The 18,125-nt window shown below is 45.1% G+C and overlaps 1 protein-coding gene across 1 annotated transcript; it reads left to right on the top strand.

Annotated features, from left to right (window-relative positions):
* Window positions 1-450: 450 nt before the first annotated feature.
* RBP7 (retinol binding protein 7) lies at window positions 451-18,125 on the top strand. Its single transcript, XM_081218670.1, has 4 exons — window positions 451-578; window positions 11,218-11,396; window positions 11,516-11,617; window positions 17,888-18,125. The coding sequence occupies exons 1-4, from the start codon at window positions 506-508 to the stop codon at window positions 17,936-17,938; spliced, it is 405 nt and encodes a 134-aa protein (XP_081074796.1). The 5' UTR covers window positions 451-505; the 3' UTR covers window positions 17,939-18,125.

Genomic DNA, 18,125 nt, shown 5'->3' with positions numbered 1-18,125 from the left:
AACCGGCAGGAATCACAGAGCCAGGAGAATCAGAGGTGCCACTTCCGTGACAATGGAGCTGCCGTATCATCACCCGCAGCTGCTTATCCCAGGACTGCTTGACAGGTAAGGAAAGTAACCCCCTATTTATTGAGACCACTAGAGTTGGATTTTTTGGCATATTATTTGCAGCTGACACAGTAATCAATGCCATGCCTTTGAAGGAGATCCCTTGGTTAGTAACGTGTAGGCAGAGAAAACAGGGTGGCTGTGATCACGGTTTGGAGTTAAAGCAGAGAGGAGGAAGCCCGAAGGAAAACTGAGCTACCTCCAAAAGGGCGGTAGCAGAAATCCAGTAGCGCGTGGCGAAGGAGGCTTCGAGTGGGGAGGACTTCCCGGAGGCCTGTGCTCGGTGCTCCCCGCAAAGCTCCTCCCGGCGCGGTCCCGCCCCGGTCCCGCCTCCCCGGCCGCACATTTACCTCCCGAGTCCCCACCGCCCACCGCCAGTGCCGCCCCGAGCCCCGCCATGCCCGCCGACTTCAGCGGCACCTGGAACCTGCTCAGCAGCGACAACTTCGAGGGCTACATGCTGGCCCTAGGTAGGGTCGGGGTGGGGGGCGTGCGGGGGCCTCGGGCTCCGGCCGGGCTGGCCTGTGGGTCAGTCTCCCTGTCTCCCCTCACCCTCGTCCGTCCGTCCTTCCGTCCCCCCCGTCTGCCTGAGGATCCGCCGGTTCCCCCCGCTTCCCCACCCCCGTCCATCCTCCGTCTCGCTGTCCGTCCTTCTGACCGTCGGTCTCCCACCCCCGTCCGTCTGCCAGTCCTCCAGTCGGTCTGCCTGTCCCCCCATCCTTCGGTCTCCCCCATCCCCTTCCCCCGCCACCCGTCTGCCCATGTCCCGGTCCCTCCCGTCCTTCCTCCTGTCCCCCGTCCGCCCACCCGTTCCCCGTCCTTCTTTCTCCCCCGTCCGCGAGTCTCTCTGCCTGTCCTTCCGTGTGTCCGCCGGTGTCCCGTGCGTCTCTACCCCGCGGCCGAGGCTCCTGTCCTATCGCGGACTTCCAAGCAGGCGGGGGCGCGGGTGGCATGGGCCCACCTCGCTGGGAGGCTCGGGGACACGATGGGGGTCCAGCCGGGTGAGGGGGCGCCCCGGCCCGAAGCCCCTCCCGGGAGAACCTCGCTGCGCAGCCGCTTGAACGCGAGGCTCCGGGCGGCGGCTCTGGGATTCCCCGCGCCCAGTGGCCGTCCCGGGGAGATCCCGGCCGGCCGCATCAGCATCGCCTGGAGCTGGTCCGGGACGCGGATTCCCGGGCCCCAGAGGACCTTCCCCAGCCGGTCTCCGGCCGCGCCCGCGCCCCCAGGTGACTCTGGTGCCAGGTGGAGTTCGGGAGCTACGTTTGAAATCTTCAGTTTTCTGGCTTCTCCTTCCCTCGAGGGCTTGAGGAGGGTCAAGAAACCCAGACCCCTTAGAGGCCACTACCCCGTCCCCCCCTACCCCGGGGCCCAATTCCAGCCGGGAGGACTGTGGGTGGCCGCCTGGGGGGGGTCGCTTCCACCGCCCCCTGCCCGGCTTGGGCTCCGGCGCTCTAGGCGCGGAGGGAAGGGAACGCGGGGACCTCCAGGGTGCGTAGGGGGGCGGTGGGGCCCCGTCCAATGGCCTTGCTTCCTAGAGGGCCTCAAGAGTTTATTTCCTGCCGGGACTGTAGAACGCCTCCCTTCCGTGCCGATTCTTAGTTCGTCCTGCCCTTAGTTTAATTCTTCAGACTTGATGGTTCTGAGCACCTACTCTGTGCCAAGCACTTTCGCCTAAATGACACCCATCAGTGGCGCTATTGACAGTTGGGCCAGAGTTGCTGGGAGTCTAGGGGGCTGGGGGCTGCTCTGGCTCCGCCTCTTCATTATCTGACCTGGGCCTCAGTTTCTCCATCTGTAAACTGAGAGCAGCGGGGTCCATTTTTTTTTAATTGTGCTAAAATAAATATAACATAAAATCGGCCATTTTAACCACTTTGAAACGTACGGTTCTGAGGCTCCCTTGTGTTTTTTTGGGGTTTTTTTGCGGTACGCGGGCCTCTCACTGTTGTGGCCTCTCCCGTTGCGGAGCACAGGCTCCGGATGCGCAGGCTCAGTGGCCATGGCTCACGGGCCCAGCCGCTCCGTGGCATGTGGGATCTTCCCGGACCGGGGCACGAACCCGTGTCCCCTGCATCGGCAGGCGGACTCTCAACAACTGCGCCACCAGGGAAGCCCCTCCCGTGTGTTTTTTTTTTTTTTTTTTTTTTTTTTGCGGTAGGCGGGCCTCTCACTGTTGTGGCCTCTCCCCTTGCAGAGCACAGGCTCCGGATGCGCAGGCTCAGCAGCCATGGCTCACGGGCCTAGCCGCTCTGCGGCATGTGGGATCTTCCCAGACCGGGGCACGAACCCGTGTCCCCTGCATCGGCAGGCGGACTCTCAACCACTGCGCCACCAGGGAAGCCCCCGTGTGTTTTTAAGATCTCCCAGCCTGTGGTAAGATTCTCCCCTCCCTTTCTCACACTAAGTAGGGAAGTCTGGAACTTCTCAAGCTAAATCTGATTCATACTGACACAAAACCTCATAGGCAAGGAAAAAGTATTTTTTCTCTACCCATCTTAGGTTCATTGGCTGGAGCCCTGTAAATTAGACTAAAAAAGACAGAGTAGGGACTTCCCTGGTGGCCCAGTGGTTAAGAATCCGCCTGCCATTGCAGGGGAGATGGGTGCGCGCCCTAGTCCAGGAAGATCCCACAAGCCGCGAAGCAGCTAAGCCCCGTGCACCACAACTACTGAGCCTGCGCTCTAGAGCCCGCATGCCACAACTACTGAAGCCCAGGTGCCACAACTACTGAAGCCCAAATGCCTAGAGCCCGTGCTCTGCGACAAGAGAAACCACCACAATGAGAAGCACGAGCACTGCAACGAAGACCCAATGCAGCCAAAAATTAATTAATTTTTTTAAAAAAGAGTAACAAGACACGAACAAAGAGAAGTTTGTTAGCACATGCATGGTGAATACACACAGGAACATTCAGTGATGAGCATCTCAGAGTGGTTAGAACTTGGTTATGTAGCATCTTAGTAAAGAGTAATAATTTCGTAGAGAAGTGGCAAGACAAAGAAAAGGGCTTTGACTTTCTAGGGGTGGCAAATTGTGGGAAGATAAATACATGGAGGAACTAATGGAAAATGAGAGCTAGTTAGTAAAGTTTATTATGTAAATTCTGATGCCATCTCTAGGCTGATAGGAATCTAGTGTTGTCTCCCTAACTTCTGTCCGACCTGGTACAGAGAGAGGGGAGACACATTTACACAATTATGTCCTGCTTCTGGGGGAAGGGCAGAGAGCTTTTCTTCTATCTGCTTCCCAATCATCTTCATTTCAAAATAGTCAGTATGACAAAGGGGCACATTTGAGGGTGGCATATTCTACCTTCACCTGAATCTCATTTCCTCTCTTTCCCATTCATAAGAAGGAATAAATGATGACTTTTCCCAAAGGCAGTAAATCCTGATAATGTACTTATCTCCTCACCCCCAAATTAGTGGCGACATGTGACCATAAGTGCTTTCTCCCCTGGTTTTCCTGGCTAGTATCTGGCTTCTTTATGGAGGATAAAGTGCTAAAGATCAGGGGATGGCTTTGAATTTTGCCTTGCTATGCTCTTTCTCTTTAACCATTTCCATGGCTGGCATTTATTTATTTATTTATTTGGCTGTGTTGGGTCAGTTGCAGCATGCGGGATCTTTTGTTGTGGTGCGGGCTCTTCGTTGCAGCACACAGGCTTCTCTCTAGTTGTGGCTTGCAGGTTTTCTCTCTCTAGTTGTGGCGCACAGGCTCCAGAGGGCCTGGGCTTTGTAGTTTGCAGCAGGGGGGCTCTCTCGCTGAGGCGCGCGAACTCAGTAGTTGCAGCGTGTGGGCTTAGTTGCCCTGTGGCACGTGGGATCTTAGTTCACCGACCAGGGATGACCCATGTCCCCAGCATTGGAAGGTGGATTCTTTACCCCTGGACCACCAGGGGAGGCCCTCCATGGCTTTTAGAGCAAATTTCTTAGAGAAGAAAACAGGGAATGGAGTCAGGGTCAACATTTCAAGTGTGCGAAGACATCTGTTGTTAAGCCTGTCACGTATCGCAGAGCAGCCTTCTGAGTGTTGTATTTAGTGTTTTTCAAATGCGTATTCATGGAATCCTTCACCTGTCCCCAATACTGTCTTGCTTTTCTTTACACTCTGCTATAACCCCTTGTTTGATACTTTCTTTTTTGTGATTTCAGTAGAAGCTTATCAATTATCTGGCACTATATTAGATCCTAGAGGCCAACAGAGGCTATTTATTTACATTAGCTATATTCATTTATCATCCAACCCATTTCACAAAGGATTAAGCCATAGAGTATTGAGTCAATATCCTGCCTCACTACTCCTTTTTTTACATTTGGTTCAGGTTCTAGAAAGATACTAGATCCAGACAACACATGAACTGTTATTTGCAGTCTGTTTCCCAAAAGAAATATAAGTGTGCTAAGGATACTGGAGTAGAGGCTAGTTAGTATAACAGACCACCAAGCTGGAAACCCAGATAACTAGCCGTTGATTGTTGGTAATAGAATCAAAGTCATATAACCTCTGAGTTCATTTAGATTCCCCATCTGTTAGAGGTGGTTGGATCAGATTTGATATTCTAAAGAGTGTCTAAAATACAAACCAAGGGATCTCTTAGTGTTACCTGAAATCTGGGTTCACCTCTTGGTGGGTGTCCAGCCAAAAGACACAGCCAAGCCAAAGATCAGGAGAAGAAAGGATTTATTATTTCTTGCAGCAAGTAAGGACAACACTGTGGATCTTTCCCAAAGCAGCGTCTCCCTGAATAGCAAAATTGGTGAAGTTTTAAGCAAGGGTATATGCATATTCGTGAAGGGGTTTGAGCAGAGGAGAATTCAGCATAGAATTGGGCAGAGTCCAAGATTTAGTTGATTCAACTCAGGAGGGTCAACACCATCATTATATCCTCCACCTGGGTGGGGGCCTTAGTTCCTGTGGAACTAAGACTGTATCAGATTGTTCTGTATATTCCTTGAGGAGGAATTGTTACCAAACTCAGGTTTAGCTTCTCCTGCTCAAAAGCCAATACTAAAGAGGCAAGTGTTGTTAGAAAGGGAAGTTGCTTTAATCAGAAAAGCTGGCAATCTGGGGAGAAGGTGGACTCATGTCCCAAAACCAACTCCAAAGATTATGCTCAGCCATGAAAGTTTTTAAAGGGAAAAAGGGGGTGGGGTGGGAATCTCGGTTAATTATTAAGGTAGGAGGTCAAATTCTTCATCATTTTTCCATTGCTTGAAAACCTGCTGACTTCTCCTGATCTTCCTTTGGATGCTATTTTGCCTGTGTGGTCTGCCTGTAAATTTCCTCAGGGAGTTGCTGGGGGTAGAAAACTAGTCATTCTTTACTTAATTCTTCATTCCTACTTCTTTTAATCTACGGAAAGAATCAACAGGTTAAGCAAGGCATTGTGGACATTTAGTAGAACATAAGTCAGGAGTTAGGTTAAATGTTACCTAGTGATCTCATTGTCATAATTAAGGTTTAAGGGGAACAGAAATAGGCAAGCAGGAAAGGGGCAAAAAAGCTGCTTACAGAAGTAGGGCTCTGTTTTATTGCTGAAGTATTTTTTCTTGACTACTTTTCCTTTGTTCCTGCATCACTGAGACCTGCTCAAGGGCACTCATTATGGCCAGGCTTAGATCACAAAATGGCTAGGCCTAGATCACAAAATGCCTAGGCCATGGGACTTCCCTGGCAGTCCAGTGATTAAGACTCTGTGCTTCCAATGCAGGGGGCGTGGGTTCAATCCCTGGGGAACTAAGACCCCACATACCACACAGCATGGCCAAAAACTAAACTAAACTAAACTAAAATAAAAATAAAAGGCGACACCAAAAAAATAAAAATGGCAAGGCCAAAAATGGTTTCTCTTATGTCGAGAAAGCCATGCCTGGTTCTCTTTCTCTGGGGGACCCCCTAACCTATCTGCTTACATTAGCATTTTATACAATAGCTGAAATCAGCCTAAAACCTATTGCCAGTTGCCAAAAACCTGGGAAGAAAATGATTTGGCACACATGGCTATTTGTGTGGCAAACACTCTCTTCTGCCTTCCACATGTAAAAACATAGACTCCAGGGCCAATGCATTTTTCCTGGGCAAAATAGGGGCTCAGATCCAGATGATTGTAGGGTCTTGTTACTCAAGGAACAGCAGAACTCCTTAGAATGCAGACACTTGTGCCTCATCCCAGATCCTGGATCTATGGAATCAGAATCTGCATTCAACCAGATTCTTAGGTGATTCTGAAACTGAGTAGAATCCTGTGGGGCCCTCATGGGTACAAATCCTTTCTGTGTCCCTCCTTTCTTATTTGTAGGAAGTAGTCATTCAGTTTCCTTGACCTTCCCTGAGTTCCAAAGATCAGATTCAAGTTGCTTATCAGGGAAAGTAGGGAATGCAGAAACAAAGGAAGAGCAGTCAAGAAACAATAATGCAGCCTTGGGCCAGGGTCCTTGTTCCTCCTCAAGGAATATACATAACAATACCTTTGAGTTCTTATGAAGGAACTAAGGTCTCCACCCAGGTGGAGGATGGTAACTTCAGACTGAGCACAAGATTCCTAGAACACCACCCTGAAAGCCTGCACACAGTGGAAGATAGCAAAGACTCTGACCCCCCTCCCCAAATGATTCTCCCTTTAAAGATGTTTATGTTTTTTTCTTTTATAAATGTATTTATTTATTTATTTTTGGCTGCACTTGGTCTTCGTTGCTGCCCACAGGCTTTCTCTAGTTGCTGCGAGCGGAGGCTACTCTTCGTTGTGGTGTGCAGTCTTCTCATTGCAGTGGCTTCTCTTGTTGCGGAGCATGGGCTCTAGGCACGCGGGCTTCAGTGGTTGTGGCATGGGGGCTCAGTAGTTGTGGCTCAAGAACTCTAGAGTGCAAGCTCACTCTAGATATGAATAGTTGTGGTGCACACGAGCTTAGTTGCTCTGCGGCATGTGGGATCTTCCCGGACCAGGGCTCAAACCCGTGTTCCCTGCATTGGCAGGCAGATTCTTAACCACTGCGCCACCAGGGAAGTCCCCCAGCCTCTCTTTTGAGGGGGAAAATTACTCCTTTCTGACTAGGGCTGATCCTGCAACTCCCCAACATGGCTCTGATACTGCTCTTTCCTAGCTTCTGCCAAATTGCAGGGAGAAGAAAGGCAATTTGTCCTTTGGACATTGAAGAAAGTTTGTTTGGGTTCTAAAGACTGGAGGAGCTAGCTCTGGATTTGGGAGTTCTTGGTGGACCCCACAATAGCAAAGGAAGACCCAAGGTGTGAAGCTCTAGGCAGGAAAGAATGCTGTGCTAATGCCTGCAAGGGCTTGACCATCTTGTGTGGACTCCCCTTTAATCCCATGAACATGAGAAGGCAGGGATGTTACCAGCTTGTCCAAGGTCACCACATAAACTGGATTTAAAGCCGGTATCTCTTGGCTCCAAGACCCACATTGCCTCAAGATTAGAAGTGGCTTTGGGATGAAGGGTTAATGTGAATAGATGAGGTTTAGAAAAGTATATGTTTGTGTTGGCCTCTTTGAGATCCTGCCCTAAAATGTGTATGCTCACACACATCCTTGTAATAGGATGTGCATCGTTTAGATTGTTTCTTCCTCCTGCTGGAGTGTCTTATTTACTACTTAAAAATCTAATAGTGTGGAAAAGCATGGTTTGACCTGGACAAAAGCCTTATGAGCACTAAAGCCATTTGGTCACTGAGGTCATGGTAAGTGTAGACCTGGCAGAAAATGACCAGAACTTAAGCTAATTTAAATTTTGATCTTTAAAAAGGCCAGCCTTGCAACTGCATATCTGTTAAGTGACAATCTTATAATGTGGTAGTGAAACCGAGTGGGGCCTGTGCACGGAGGCCTTCTTTTGTCCACCATTTCTTCTTTTTTAAAGTTTATTTATTTATTTATTTGGCTGTGTCGGGTCTTAGTTGCGGCATGCAGGATCTTTTGTTGCGGCACAGGCTTCTCTAGTGGCGGCATGCGGGCTCCTCTCTGGTTGTGGTGCGGGGGGCTTAGATGCCCCACAGCATGTGGGATCTTATTTCCCCAACCAGGAATCAAACCCGAGTACCCTGCATTGGAAGGCAGGTTCTTAACCACTAGACCACCAGGGAAGTCCCTGTCCACCGGTTTTTTAAATTAATTAATTAATTAATTTATTTATTTATTTATTTATTTATGGCTGCGTTGGATCTTCGTTGCTGCACACAGGCTTTCTCTAGTTGCAGTGAGTGGGGGCTACTCTTTGTTGAGGTGCACGGGCTTCTCATTGCAGTGGCTTCTCGTTGCGGAGCACGGGCTCTAGAGCGCAGGCTCAGTACTTGTGGCGCACAGGCTTAGTTGCTCTGCGGCATGGGGGATCTTCCCGGACCAGGGCTCGAACCCATGTCCCCTGCATTGGCAGGAGGATTCCTAATCACTGTGCCACCAGGGAAGCCCTCTTGTTTGTTTTTGTTCCACATACAGAATAGGGTTTAAGGAAAGTCAGTGATACCTATTTTAAATTTGGATTGGTCATTTTAATAATCAGATAAATATTTTAAGGGTTTAGCCTCAATGTTTAAACATTGCTGAAAACAAGTAAAGACTGGATCATTTGCATTTCATGCTAAAAACTTGGGTTCTAGGTTAAAAACACTTAAAAAATGTTTTTATTGAAATATAGTTGATTTATAATGTTGTGTTGATTTCTGCTGTAAAACAGTGATTGAGTTATACGTATGTATTCTTTTTCATATTCTTTTCCATTATGGTTTATCACAGGTTATTGAATATAGTCCCCTGTGCTATACAGTAGGACCTTGTTGGTGATCCATCCTATATATAATAGTTTGCATCTGCTAATCCCAAACTCCCAATCCTTCCCTCCCCCACTCCACCCTTCTTGCCAGCCACAAGAGGGGTGTGAGTCTATGTCCGTGAGTCTGTTTCTGTTTCGTAGATATTTATATTTTAGATTCCACATATAAGTGATATCCTATGGTATTTGTCTTTCTCTTTCTGACTTGCTTCACTTAGTATGATAATCTCTAGGTCTACCCATGTTGCTGCAAATGGCATTATTTCGTTCTAAAACATTTACAGTATCATTGAGCTGAGAAATGGGTGGGACTGGGAATTCCTTGGCAGTCCAGTGGTTAGGACTCCGCACTGTCACTGCCCAGGTTCAATCCCTGTTCACGGAACCAGGATCCCACAAGCCACGTGGCGAGGCCAGAAAAAGAGAAAAATTTTTTAAGAAGACAAAAGAAATGGGTGGGGGCTAATGAGATGCTGAAGGACCCCTACTCAGGGCTTGGCCACGTTTTCTAGGCTGGAAGTGGAAGTATGAGGCACCCAGCCCTGAGAAGCACAGCTAACCCCAAGTGGCAGTCGTGTCAGGAAAAACCGAATCTGTTAGGCAAACAAATTAAAACAGGGGTCAACTCTGGGACCAAGCTACCTGCAATGAGGTACGTAAGTCTCTGCAATGAAGATTCCTAAAACTTTATTCTACGTAATAGGACAATCCCTAAATAGGAGAACCATGCCCTGTGACTCATAGAATTGTCCAGGGTGACGAGCCAGCATATAGCTGTGGCTGCCTGATCATGTCAGATCGTGTCACCTGTTCTAAACGTTCCAGTGGCTCCCGTCTGACTCCATCTTGCTCTGGGTTAAAGCCCGATGGTCCTTGTCCCCTCGCATCTCATCTCTAGGTCCCCGCCTCCTCCTCAATCTCCCTCATTCTGCTGCAGCCAGCCCAGGATCCTGGGTGTTCCTGAGACCATCTGGCACGCCCTTCCTGGGATCCTTGTGACCTCTGTCTTACACTTCTTTCCCCCCGAAATCTGCACAGTTTACAGCTCACTTCGTCATTTCCCTCAGCTCTGGCTGAAATGGCACTTGGCTTCCCTATTTAAAATAGCAACCCTGTGTCCTCAAGTCCATTCTCTACATCTGCGTCTTTATTCCTGTCCTGCCCCTAACTGGGACGAAGTGAGAGAGTGGCATGGACTTATATACACTACCAAATGTAAAATAGATAACTAGTGGGAAGCAGCCGCATAGCACAGGGAGAGCAGCTCTGTGCTTTGTGACCACCTAGAGGGGTGGGATAGGGAGGGTGAGAGGGAGACACAGGAGGGAGGAGATATGGTGATATATGTATATGTATATGTATAGCTGATTCACTTTGTTATAAAGCAGAAACTAACACACCATTGTAAAACAATTATACTCCAATAAAGATGTTAAAAATAAATAAATAAATAAATAAAATAAAATAGCAACCCTTACCTCTAGTACATAATGGGTTGATAGCCACTTAATGGGAGCTGTCTATACCAAAATGCTGATCGTCTCAGTGTTCCATGTTTTGGTGTGTGACTCTTTTTTAAAACTTATTAAAGATTTTTCAATGTATAGTAGTATTTGCATGATTACAATGTTTTTTGAGGTGCTTTTTTTCCTCTTTTTTCATTTTAATTTTTTTCATGTTTTAATTTTTAAAATTAAAATTTTTTTTTTAATTATTAAGTTTTTGTTTGGCTGCACCACACAGCTTGCGGGATCTTAGTTCCCCGACCAGGGATCGAACCCAGGCTCTTGGCAGTAAAAGCGCTGAGTCCTAACCACTGGACTGCCAGGGAATTCCCCGTTTGTTTTTCTTTTTTGTTAGAGGTGATTTGTTTTGTTTTGTTTTGTTTTCCCAGTGTTCAGAAACTGTTCAAATGCTGTCTTAATTGGAAGTGTAAATGTATAAAGCAGAAAAAGGCAGCTGTGACTGAGGCTGGATTGGGGCCTGAGCCCAGTCCCCTTGGCTTCCTCGTCCTCTTGTCAACCTCTGAGGGGATTCCCAGAACTGTCTCTGCCATGCCCAGCTTCAAATCCATCACCTAACGCACAGCCAGCCAAATGAACTTTCCCTGAAAGCTGTTCAAGATTTTTAATCAGCCTCTGGAAGGAGGTTTGCCAGGATAGCTGACCCTGTAGATCCAATTTTGTCAGGAAATGACGCTGAAGTTGTAAAAGCAGCACTAGCCATCAAATGCAATGATCTTGAGGACATCTGCCACATTCTTAGCTTTTGCATCTCAAGGAAATGTTGAAATGTCTTCTTTTCTTTCTAAAAAATTATTTTTAAGGTATTGACTTTGCCACTCGTAAGATAGCGAGGCTGCTGAAACCACAGAAAGTGATTGAGCAGAATGGGGATTCTTTTAGCATCCAGACGAACAGCAGCTTCAGGAACTACCTTGTGAAATTTAAAGTTGGAGAAGAATTTGATGAGGATAACAAAGGCCTGGATAACAGAAAATGCAAGGTAAAAATTAAAGTAATGACATAGGCTTTTAGTTTTGCAAGGTTACCTTGGCACCCTCCCTAGTAATACCTGAGGATGTTGCTAGAGCAAACCAGTATTTTCTCCCATCCCTCATGCAGAGCTTGGTCATCTGGGACAATGACAGACTCACCTGTGTGCAGAAGGGGGAAAAGAAGAACAGAGGCTGGACCCATTGGATTGAAGGGGACCAACTCCACCTGGTACTTGCCCTGTTTTGTTCTTTTTTTTATTTTATTGAAGTATAGTTGATTTACAATGTGTTAATTTCTGCTGTACAGCAAAGTGACTCAGTTATATATATTCTTTTTTATGTTCTTTTCTATGATGGTTTATCCCAGGACATTGAGTATACTTCCCTGTGCCATACAGTAGGACCCTGTGGTCCATCCATTCTATATGTAATAGTTTGCATCTACTATCCCCAAACTCCCAGTCCATCCCTTCCCTCCCCCCGCCCTTGGCAACCACAAGTCTGGTCTCTATGTCTGTGAGTCTGTTTGTGCTTCATAAATAGGTTCATTTGTGTTATATTTTAGATTCCACATATGAGTGATATCATATGATATTTGTTTTTCTCTGTCTGACTTACTTCACGTAATATGATAATCTCTAGTTGCATCCATGTTACTGCAAATGACATTATTTTGTTCTTTTTTATGGCTGAGTAGTATTCCATTGTGTGTGTGTGTGTGTGTGTGTGTGTGTATCTTCTTTATCCATTCATCTGTCAATGGACATTTAGATTGTTTCCATGTCTTGGCTATTGTGAATAATGCTGCTATGAACATAGGGGTGCATGTATCTTTTTGAATTATAGTTTTGTCTGGGTATATACTGAGGAGTGGGATTGCTGGATCATATGGTAATTATTTTTTTCGTATTTATTACTTTATTATTATTATTATTATTATACAGCAGGTTCTTATTATCTATTTTATAAATATTAGTGTGTATACATGTCAATCCCAATCTCCCAATTCAGTTCATCCCACCCCCACCCCCGTTTTCCCCCCTTGGTGTCCATACGTTTGTTCTCTACATCTGTGTCTCTATTTCTGCCTTGCAAACCAGTTCAACTGTACCATTTTTCTAGATTCCACATATATGCATTAATATATATTTGTTTTTCTCTTTCTCACTTGCTTCACAGTCTCTAGGCCCATCCACGTCTCTACAAATGACCCAATATCGTTCCTTTTCATGGCTGAGTAATATTCCATTGTATATATGTACCACATCTTGTTTATCCATTCATCTGTCGATGGGCATTTAGGTTGCTTCCATGACCTGGCTATTGTAAACAGTGCTGCAGTGAACATTGGGGTGCATGTGTCTTTTTGAAGTATGGTTTTCTCTGGGTGTATGCCCAGTAGTGGGATTGCTGAGTCATATGGTAATTCTATTTTTAGTTTTTTTAAGGAACCTGCATACTGTTCTCCATAGTGACTGCACCAATTGACATTCCCACCAACAGTGTAGGAGGGTTCCCTTTTCTCCACACCCTCTCCAGCATATGTTATTTTTAGACTTTTTAATGATGGTCATTCTGACTGGTGTGAGCTGGTACCTCATTGTAGTTTTGATTTACGTTTCTCTAATAATTAGCGATGTTGAGCATGTTTTCATGTGCCTATTGGCCATTTGTATGTCTTCTTTGGAGAAATGTACATTTAGGTCTTCTGCCCATTATTTTGATTGGGTTGTTTGTATTTTCTTGTTGAGTGTTCTTATTTCTGATGAGATGGTTAAAGAAAATGCTGAACAGGAAACCGTGACCAGCAATCCTACCATCCCAACTCACTGTTTTCAGTTTGGTATCTTACCATCCAGTCTGTTAGAATATTCTGCCTTTTCATTCAATAGAAAAACATATTCCAGGTTTCTAAATAATTTCCCTATTGAATTCATCATGTATAAATTGAATACATATAATAACATAGCAAACTGGCTGCATAATATTCCATCAGGTTCATGAACTCTCATATTAGTAAAACATTTTCTTAATTTCAATGTCCAGGAATATTTCAGGGTGTTTTCAGCTATTTCTTAAATTCACATAAACAGACTTTTTTGCATGCATGGATTTATTCCCTTGGGAAAAATTCACAGAGAGGATCAGTGTTGTCAGAGACATCATTGCCTCCTGCTACTTTATTGCCTTACTCGCTTCCAAAAGGGTATATCAATTTCTTATGCCACCAGCACTTCAAAACCATACAAATTATAGCTCAACCTAATCAATAATTTCTAAATATAATCTAGAGGGTATAAAATTGTACATCAAGGCTTAATTATGGCTTTTAAAATGAGAATTTCTTTCTGCCATACAGGTATGTTACAATGGCTTACATTTTTTAAAATTAATTAATTATTTGTGGCTGCATTGGGTCTTCGTTGCTGCTCACGGGCTTTCTCTAGTTGCGGTGAGCAACTACTCTTTGTTGTGGTGCGCAGGCTTCTCGTTGCGGTGGCTTTTCTTGTTGTGGAGCATGGTCTCTAAGCGCACGAGCTTCAGTAGCTGTGGCATGTGGGCTCAGCAGTTGTGACTCGCGGGCTCTAGAGCGCAGGCTCAGTAGTTGTGGCGAACGGGCTTAGTTGCTCCGTGGCATGTGGGATCTTCCCAGACCAGGGCTCGAACCCACGTCCCCTGCATCAGCAGGCGGTTTCTTAACCACTGCACCATCAGGGAAGCCCTGGCTTACATTTTTTGAGTGATGATTTTGAGTGTGATTACTTAGCTAAATGCTTTGAGTGCATTTTCTCACTTAGTCTTCACGACAGTCCTGTGAAAGGGACACTATTTTTTCCATTTACAAATGAAGAGGTGGAGAGTTAGAAATTCCCCAAGGTTGCAGAGTAGAGATTCAAATCTAAGTCTGACAAGAATGTGTGCTTCCAACTCTGTTTTTTTAAGTCTCAACGTACATGTGAAATCTAGATGAGATCCATGAAAACAAAATGAGAGCACTCATCTTAAAGTTGGATATGGGTGGTATTTGAGAGTCTGGGGAGTCTTTGATTACAAAGACATTGAAGATATTTTGATCCTTAGATTGACAAATCTCACACTTTTCTGGCAATAAAAACAAAGTTAAGAAACTTGCCATCACAAAAATGTAACATGAAACTACAAAGAAAACACAAATTTGTTTGAGGATTCAGATTAGTTGGCTGTAAGAAGTAATGTTCAAACAGCATGTATCCTTCTTTGGCATAGCCAAGAACTCTGCCTAAGCAGAGGATAGAAGGACCCTTGCTCTAAGGATACTCTTGGGATGATTCTTACAAGCTGTGACACAATAAAAATAAATATTTGAACAATCCCATTCACCACTGCAACAAAAAGAATAAAATATCTAGGAATAAACCTACCTAAGGAGGTAAAAGACCTGTACTCAGAAAACTATAAGACACTGATAAAAGAACTCAAAGATGACACACACAGACGGAGAGATATACCATGTTCTTGGAAGGCAGCTATGCTCACCACTATACCACCAACGCACACTATACCATGCTCTTGGAATGGAAGAGTCAATATTGTGCAAATGACTATACTACCCAAAGCAATCTACAGATTCAATGCAATCCCTATCAAATTACCAGTGGCATTTTTAAAATTTGTTTGGAGACACAAAAGACCCCGAATAGCCAAAGTGGTCTTGAGGGAAAAAAACGGACCTGGAGGAATCAGACTCCCTGACTTCAGACTATACTACAAAGCTACAGTAATCAAGACAATATGATACTGGCACAAAAACAGAAATATAGATATATGGAACAGGATAGAAAGCCCAGAGATAAACCCATGCACCTATGGTCAACTAGTCTATGACAAAGGAGGCAAAGATATACAATGGAGAAAAGACAGTCTCTTCAATAAGTGGTGTTGGGAAAACTGGACAGCTACATGTAAAAGAGTGAAATAAGAACACTCCCTAACACCATACACAAAAATGAACTCAAAATAGATTAGAGACCTAAATGTAAGACCAGACACTATAAAACTCTTAGTGGAAGACATAGGAAGAACACTCTTTGACATAAATCACAGTAAGATCTTTTTTGACCTATCTCCTAGAGTAATGGAAATAAAAACAAAAATCAACAAATGGGACCTAACGAAACTTCAAAGCTTTTGCAAAGCAAAGGAAACTACAAACAAGATGAAAAGACAACCCTCAGAATGGGAGAAAATATTTGCAAATGAATCAATGGACAAAGGATTAATCTCCAAAATATATAAACAGCTCATGCAGCTCAATATTAAACAAACAAACAACCCAATCAGAAAATGGGCAGAAGACCTAAATAGACATTTCTCCAAAGAAGACATACAGATGGCCAAGAAGCACATGAAAAGCTGCTCAACATCACTAATTATTAGAGAAATGCAAATCAAAACTACAGTGAGGTATCACCTCACACCAGTTAGAATGGGCATTATCAGAAACTCTACAAATAACAAATGCTGGAGAGGGTGTGGAGAAAAGGGAACCCTCTTGCACTGTTGGTGGGAATGTAAATTGATACAACCACTATGGAGAACAGTATGAAGTGTTTTTATTTATTTTATTTTATTTATTTATTTATTTTGTGGTACACGGGCCTCTCACTGTTGTGGCCTCTCCCGTTGTGGAGCACAGGCTCCGGACACGCAGGCTCAGCGGCCATGGCTCACGGGCCCAGCCGCTCCACGGCACGTGGGATCTTCCTGGACTGGGGCACGAACCCGTGTCCCCTGCATCGGCAGGCGGACTCTCAACCACTGCGCCACCAGGGAAGCCCATGGAGTATTTTTAGTTAAAAAACTAAAAACAGAATTACCATATGACCCAGCGATCCCACTACTGGCATACACCCAGAGAAACTATAATTCAAAAAGACACGTGCACCCCAATGTTCACTGCAGCACTATTTATAATAGCCAGGTCATGGAAGCAACCTAAATGCCCACTGACAGATGAATGGATAAAGAAGATGTGGTACATATATACAATGGACTATTACTCAGCGATAAAAAGGAATAAAATTGGGTCATTTGTAGAGACATGGATAGATCTAGAGACTGTCATACAGAGTGAAGTAAGTCAGAAAGAGAAAAACAAATATCATACATTAACACATATATGTAGAAATTAGAAAAATGGTACAGATGAACCGGTTTGCAGGGCAGAAATTGAGACACATATGTAGAGAACAAATGTATGGACACCAAAGGGGGAAAGTGGCATGGGTGGGCGTGATGAATTGGGAGATTGGGATTGACATGTATACACTAACATGTATAAAATGGCTAACTAATAAGAACCTGATGTATAAAAAAATAAGATAAAATTCAAAAATTCAAAAAAATAGAGTATACATACATACATACGTACATACATACATACATATTTGGTCTTTGTACCTGGTTCCTAAAACCCCTGGAATCTCAGAGTTATGAGAGTGTCTTCTGTGTGCTAATGAGCTGACTGGTGGCTGGGGACCCCAGATAGCTTCAGAATGGGGGCTGGTCCCAAGAAAGATCAAGGCAGGATTAGAAAGCTGGAACTCTCAGCACAGCCCCTGAGCTTGGGTGAGGGAAGAGGATCTGGAGATTAAGTTAATGACCAATGGCCAGTGATTTAAGCTATCATACCTGTGTAATGAAACCTCCATAAAAACCCCTACATAAGGGGGTTCAGAGAGCTTCCTGGTTGGTAAAGACATAGAAGTGCTGGAGGGTAGCCCTCCTGGAGCTCTGCCTGCCCTGCCAAACTCCCCCACGCCCCACCCCCGGCGATACCTTCTCCTATGCATCTCTTCCGTTTGGCCCTTCCTGAGTTGCATCCTTTACAATAAACCTGTAAGTACAAGTAAAGAGTGTTTCTGTGAGCCATTCTAGCAAAGTATTGAACCTGAGGGGAGGGGGTTGTGGGAATCCCCAATTTACAGTTGTTCAGTCGGAAGTATGGGTGGCCTGGGACTTGTGATTGATGTCTGAAATAAGGGCAATCTCATGAGACTAAGCCCTTGACCTGTGGGGTCTGCACTAGCTCTGGTCCTCAGTGTCAGAACTGAATTAAATTCTTGGCCATCCAGCAGTGGATAAGACTCTGCACTCCCAATGCAGTGGGCCTGGGTTCGATCCCTGGTCAGGGAACTAGATCCCACATGCATGCCACAACTAAGGAGCCCTCCTGTCGCAACTGTGGAGCCCACATGCTGCAACTAAGGAGCCTGCCTGCCGCCACTAAGACCTGGTGCAACTAAATAAATAAATATTTTTTTTAAAGAGAGAGAAGGATACAAGTAAAAGTGAAAATTTTAAAAAGAAAAATTCTTGACCATCCAGTTTGGCGTCAGAGGGTTGGAGACATGGGATTGGAAAAGACACCACGTACCTGGTGTCAGAAGTGTTGTGACTAATAGTAATAGACCACATGCCAACTCATCTTCTTTCGTCTTCCCTTCCTCCCTGCCCCTAGGAAATGTTCTGTGAAGGCCAAGTGTGCAAACAGACGTTCCAGCGAGCTTGATCTGTATCCAGCCGCAGAGTCCACATGTGGTAGTAGCTTAATGCTGAATTATATTCCAGAATAAACAGGTGTTGATCTGTCCTGGTTTGGATGGGGCCTTGTGGTCAGAAAGATGTCACACATCCTGTATGAGAAGCCATTTGGATTGTGAGAAAACTTCTCAGCTTCAATAAACCTGTCCAATGAT

Source organism: Mesoplodon bidens, assembly GCF_964165515.1.
Source record: "Mesoplodon bidens genome assembly, chromosome: 2".
Lineage (NCBI taxonomy): Eukaryota > Metazoa > Chordata > Mammalia > Artiodactyla > Ziphiidae > Mesoplodon > Mesoplodon bidens.
The sequence above is the reverse complement of the archived record's forward strand: the minus strand, read 5'-3'. Positions and strand labels throughout refer to the sequence as shown.

What these genes read in the sequence shown, in the direction of transcription:
- RBP7 (XM_081218670.1), top strand. Translation starts at nt 506, where the DNA reads ATGCCCGCCGACTTCAGCGGCACCTGGAACCTGCTCAGCAGCGACAAC. An exon ending in GGGCTACATGCTGGCCCTAG is followed by an intron (nt 579 to 11,217) that starts GTAGGGTCGGGG and finishes ATTATTTTTAAG; the next exon opens with GTATTGACTTTGCCACTCGT. An exon ending in TGGATAACAGAAAATGCAAG is followed by an intron (nt 11,397 to 11,515) that starts GTAAAAATTAAA and finishes TCCCTCATGCAG; the next exon opens with AGCTTGGTCATCTGGGACAA.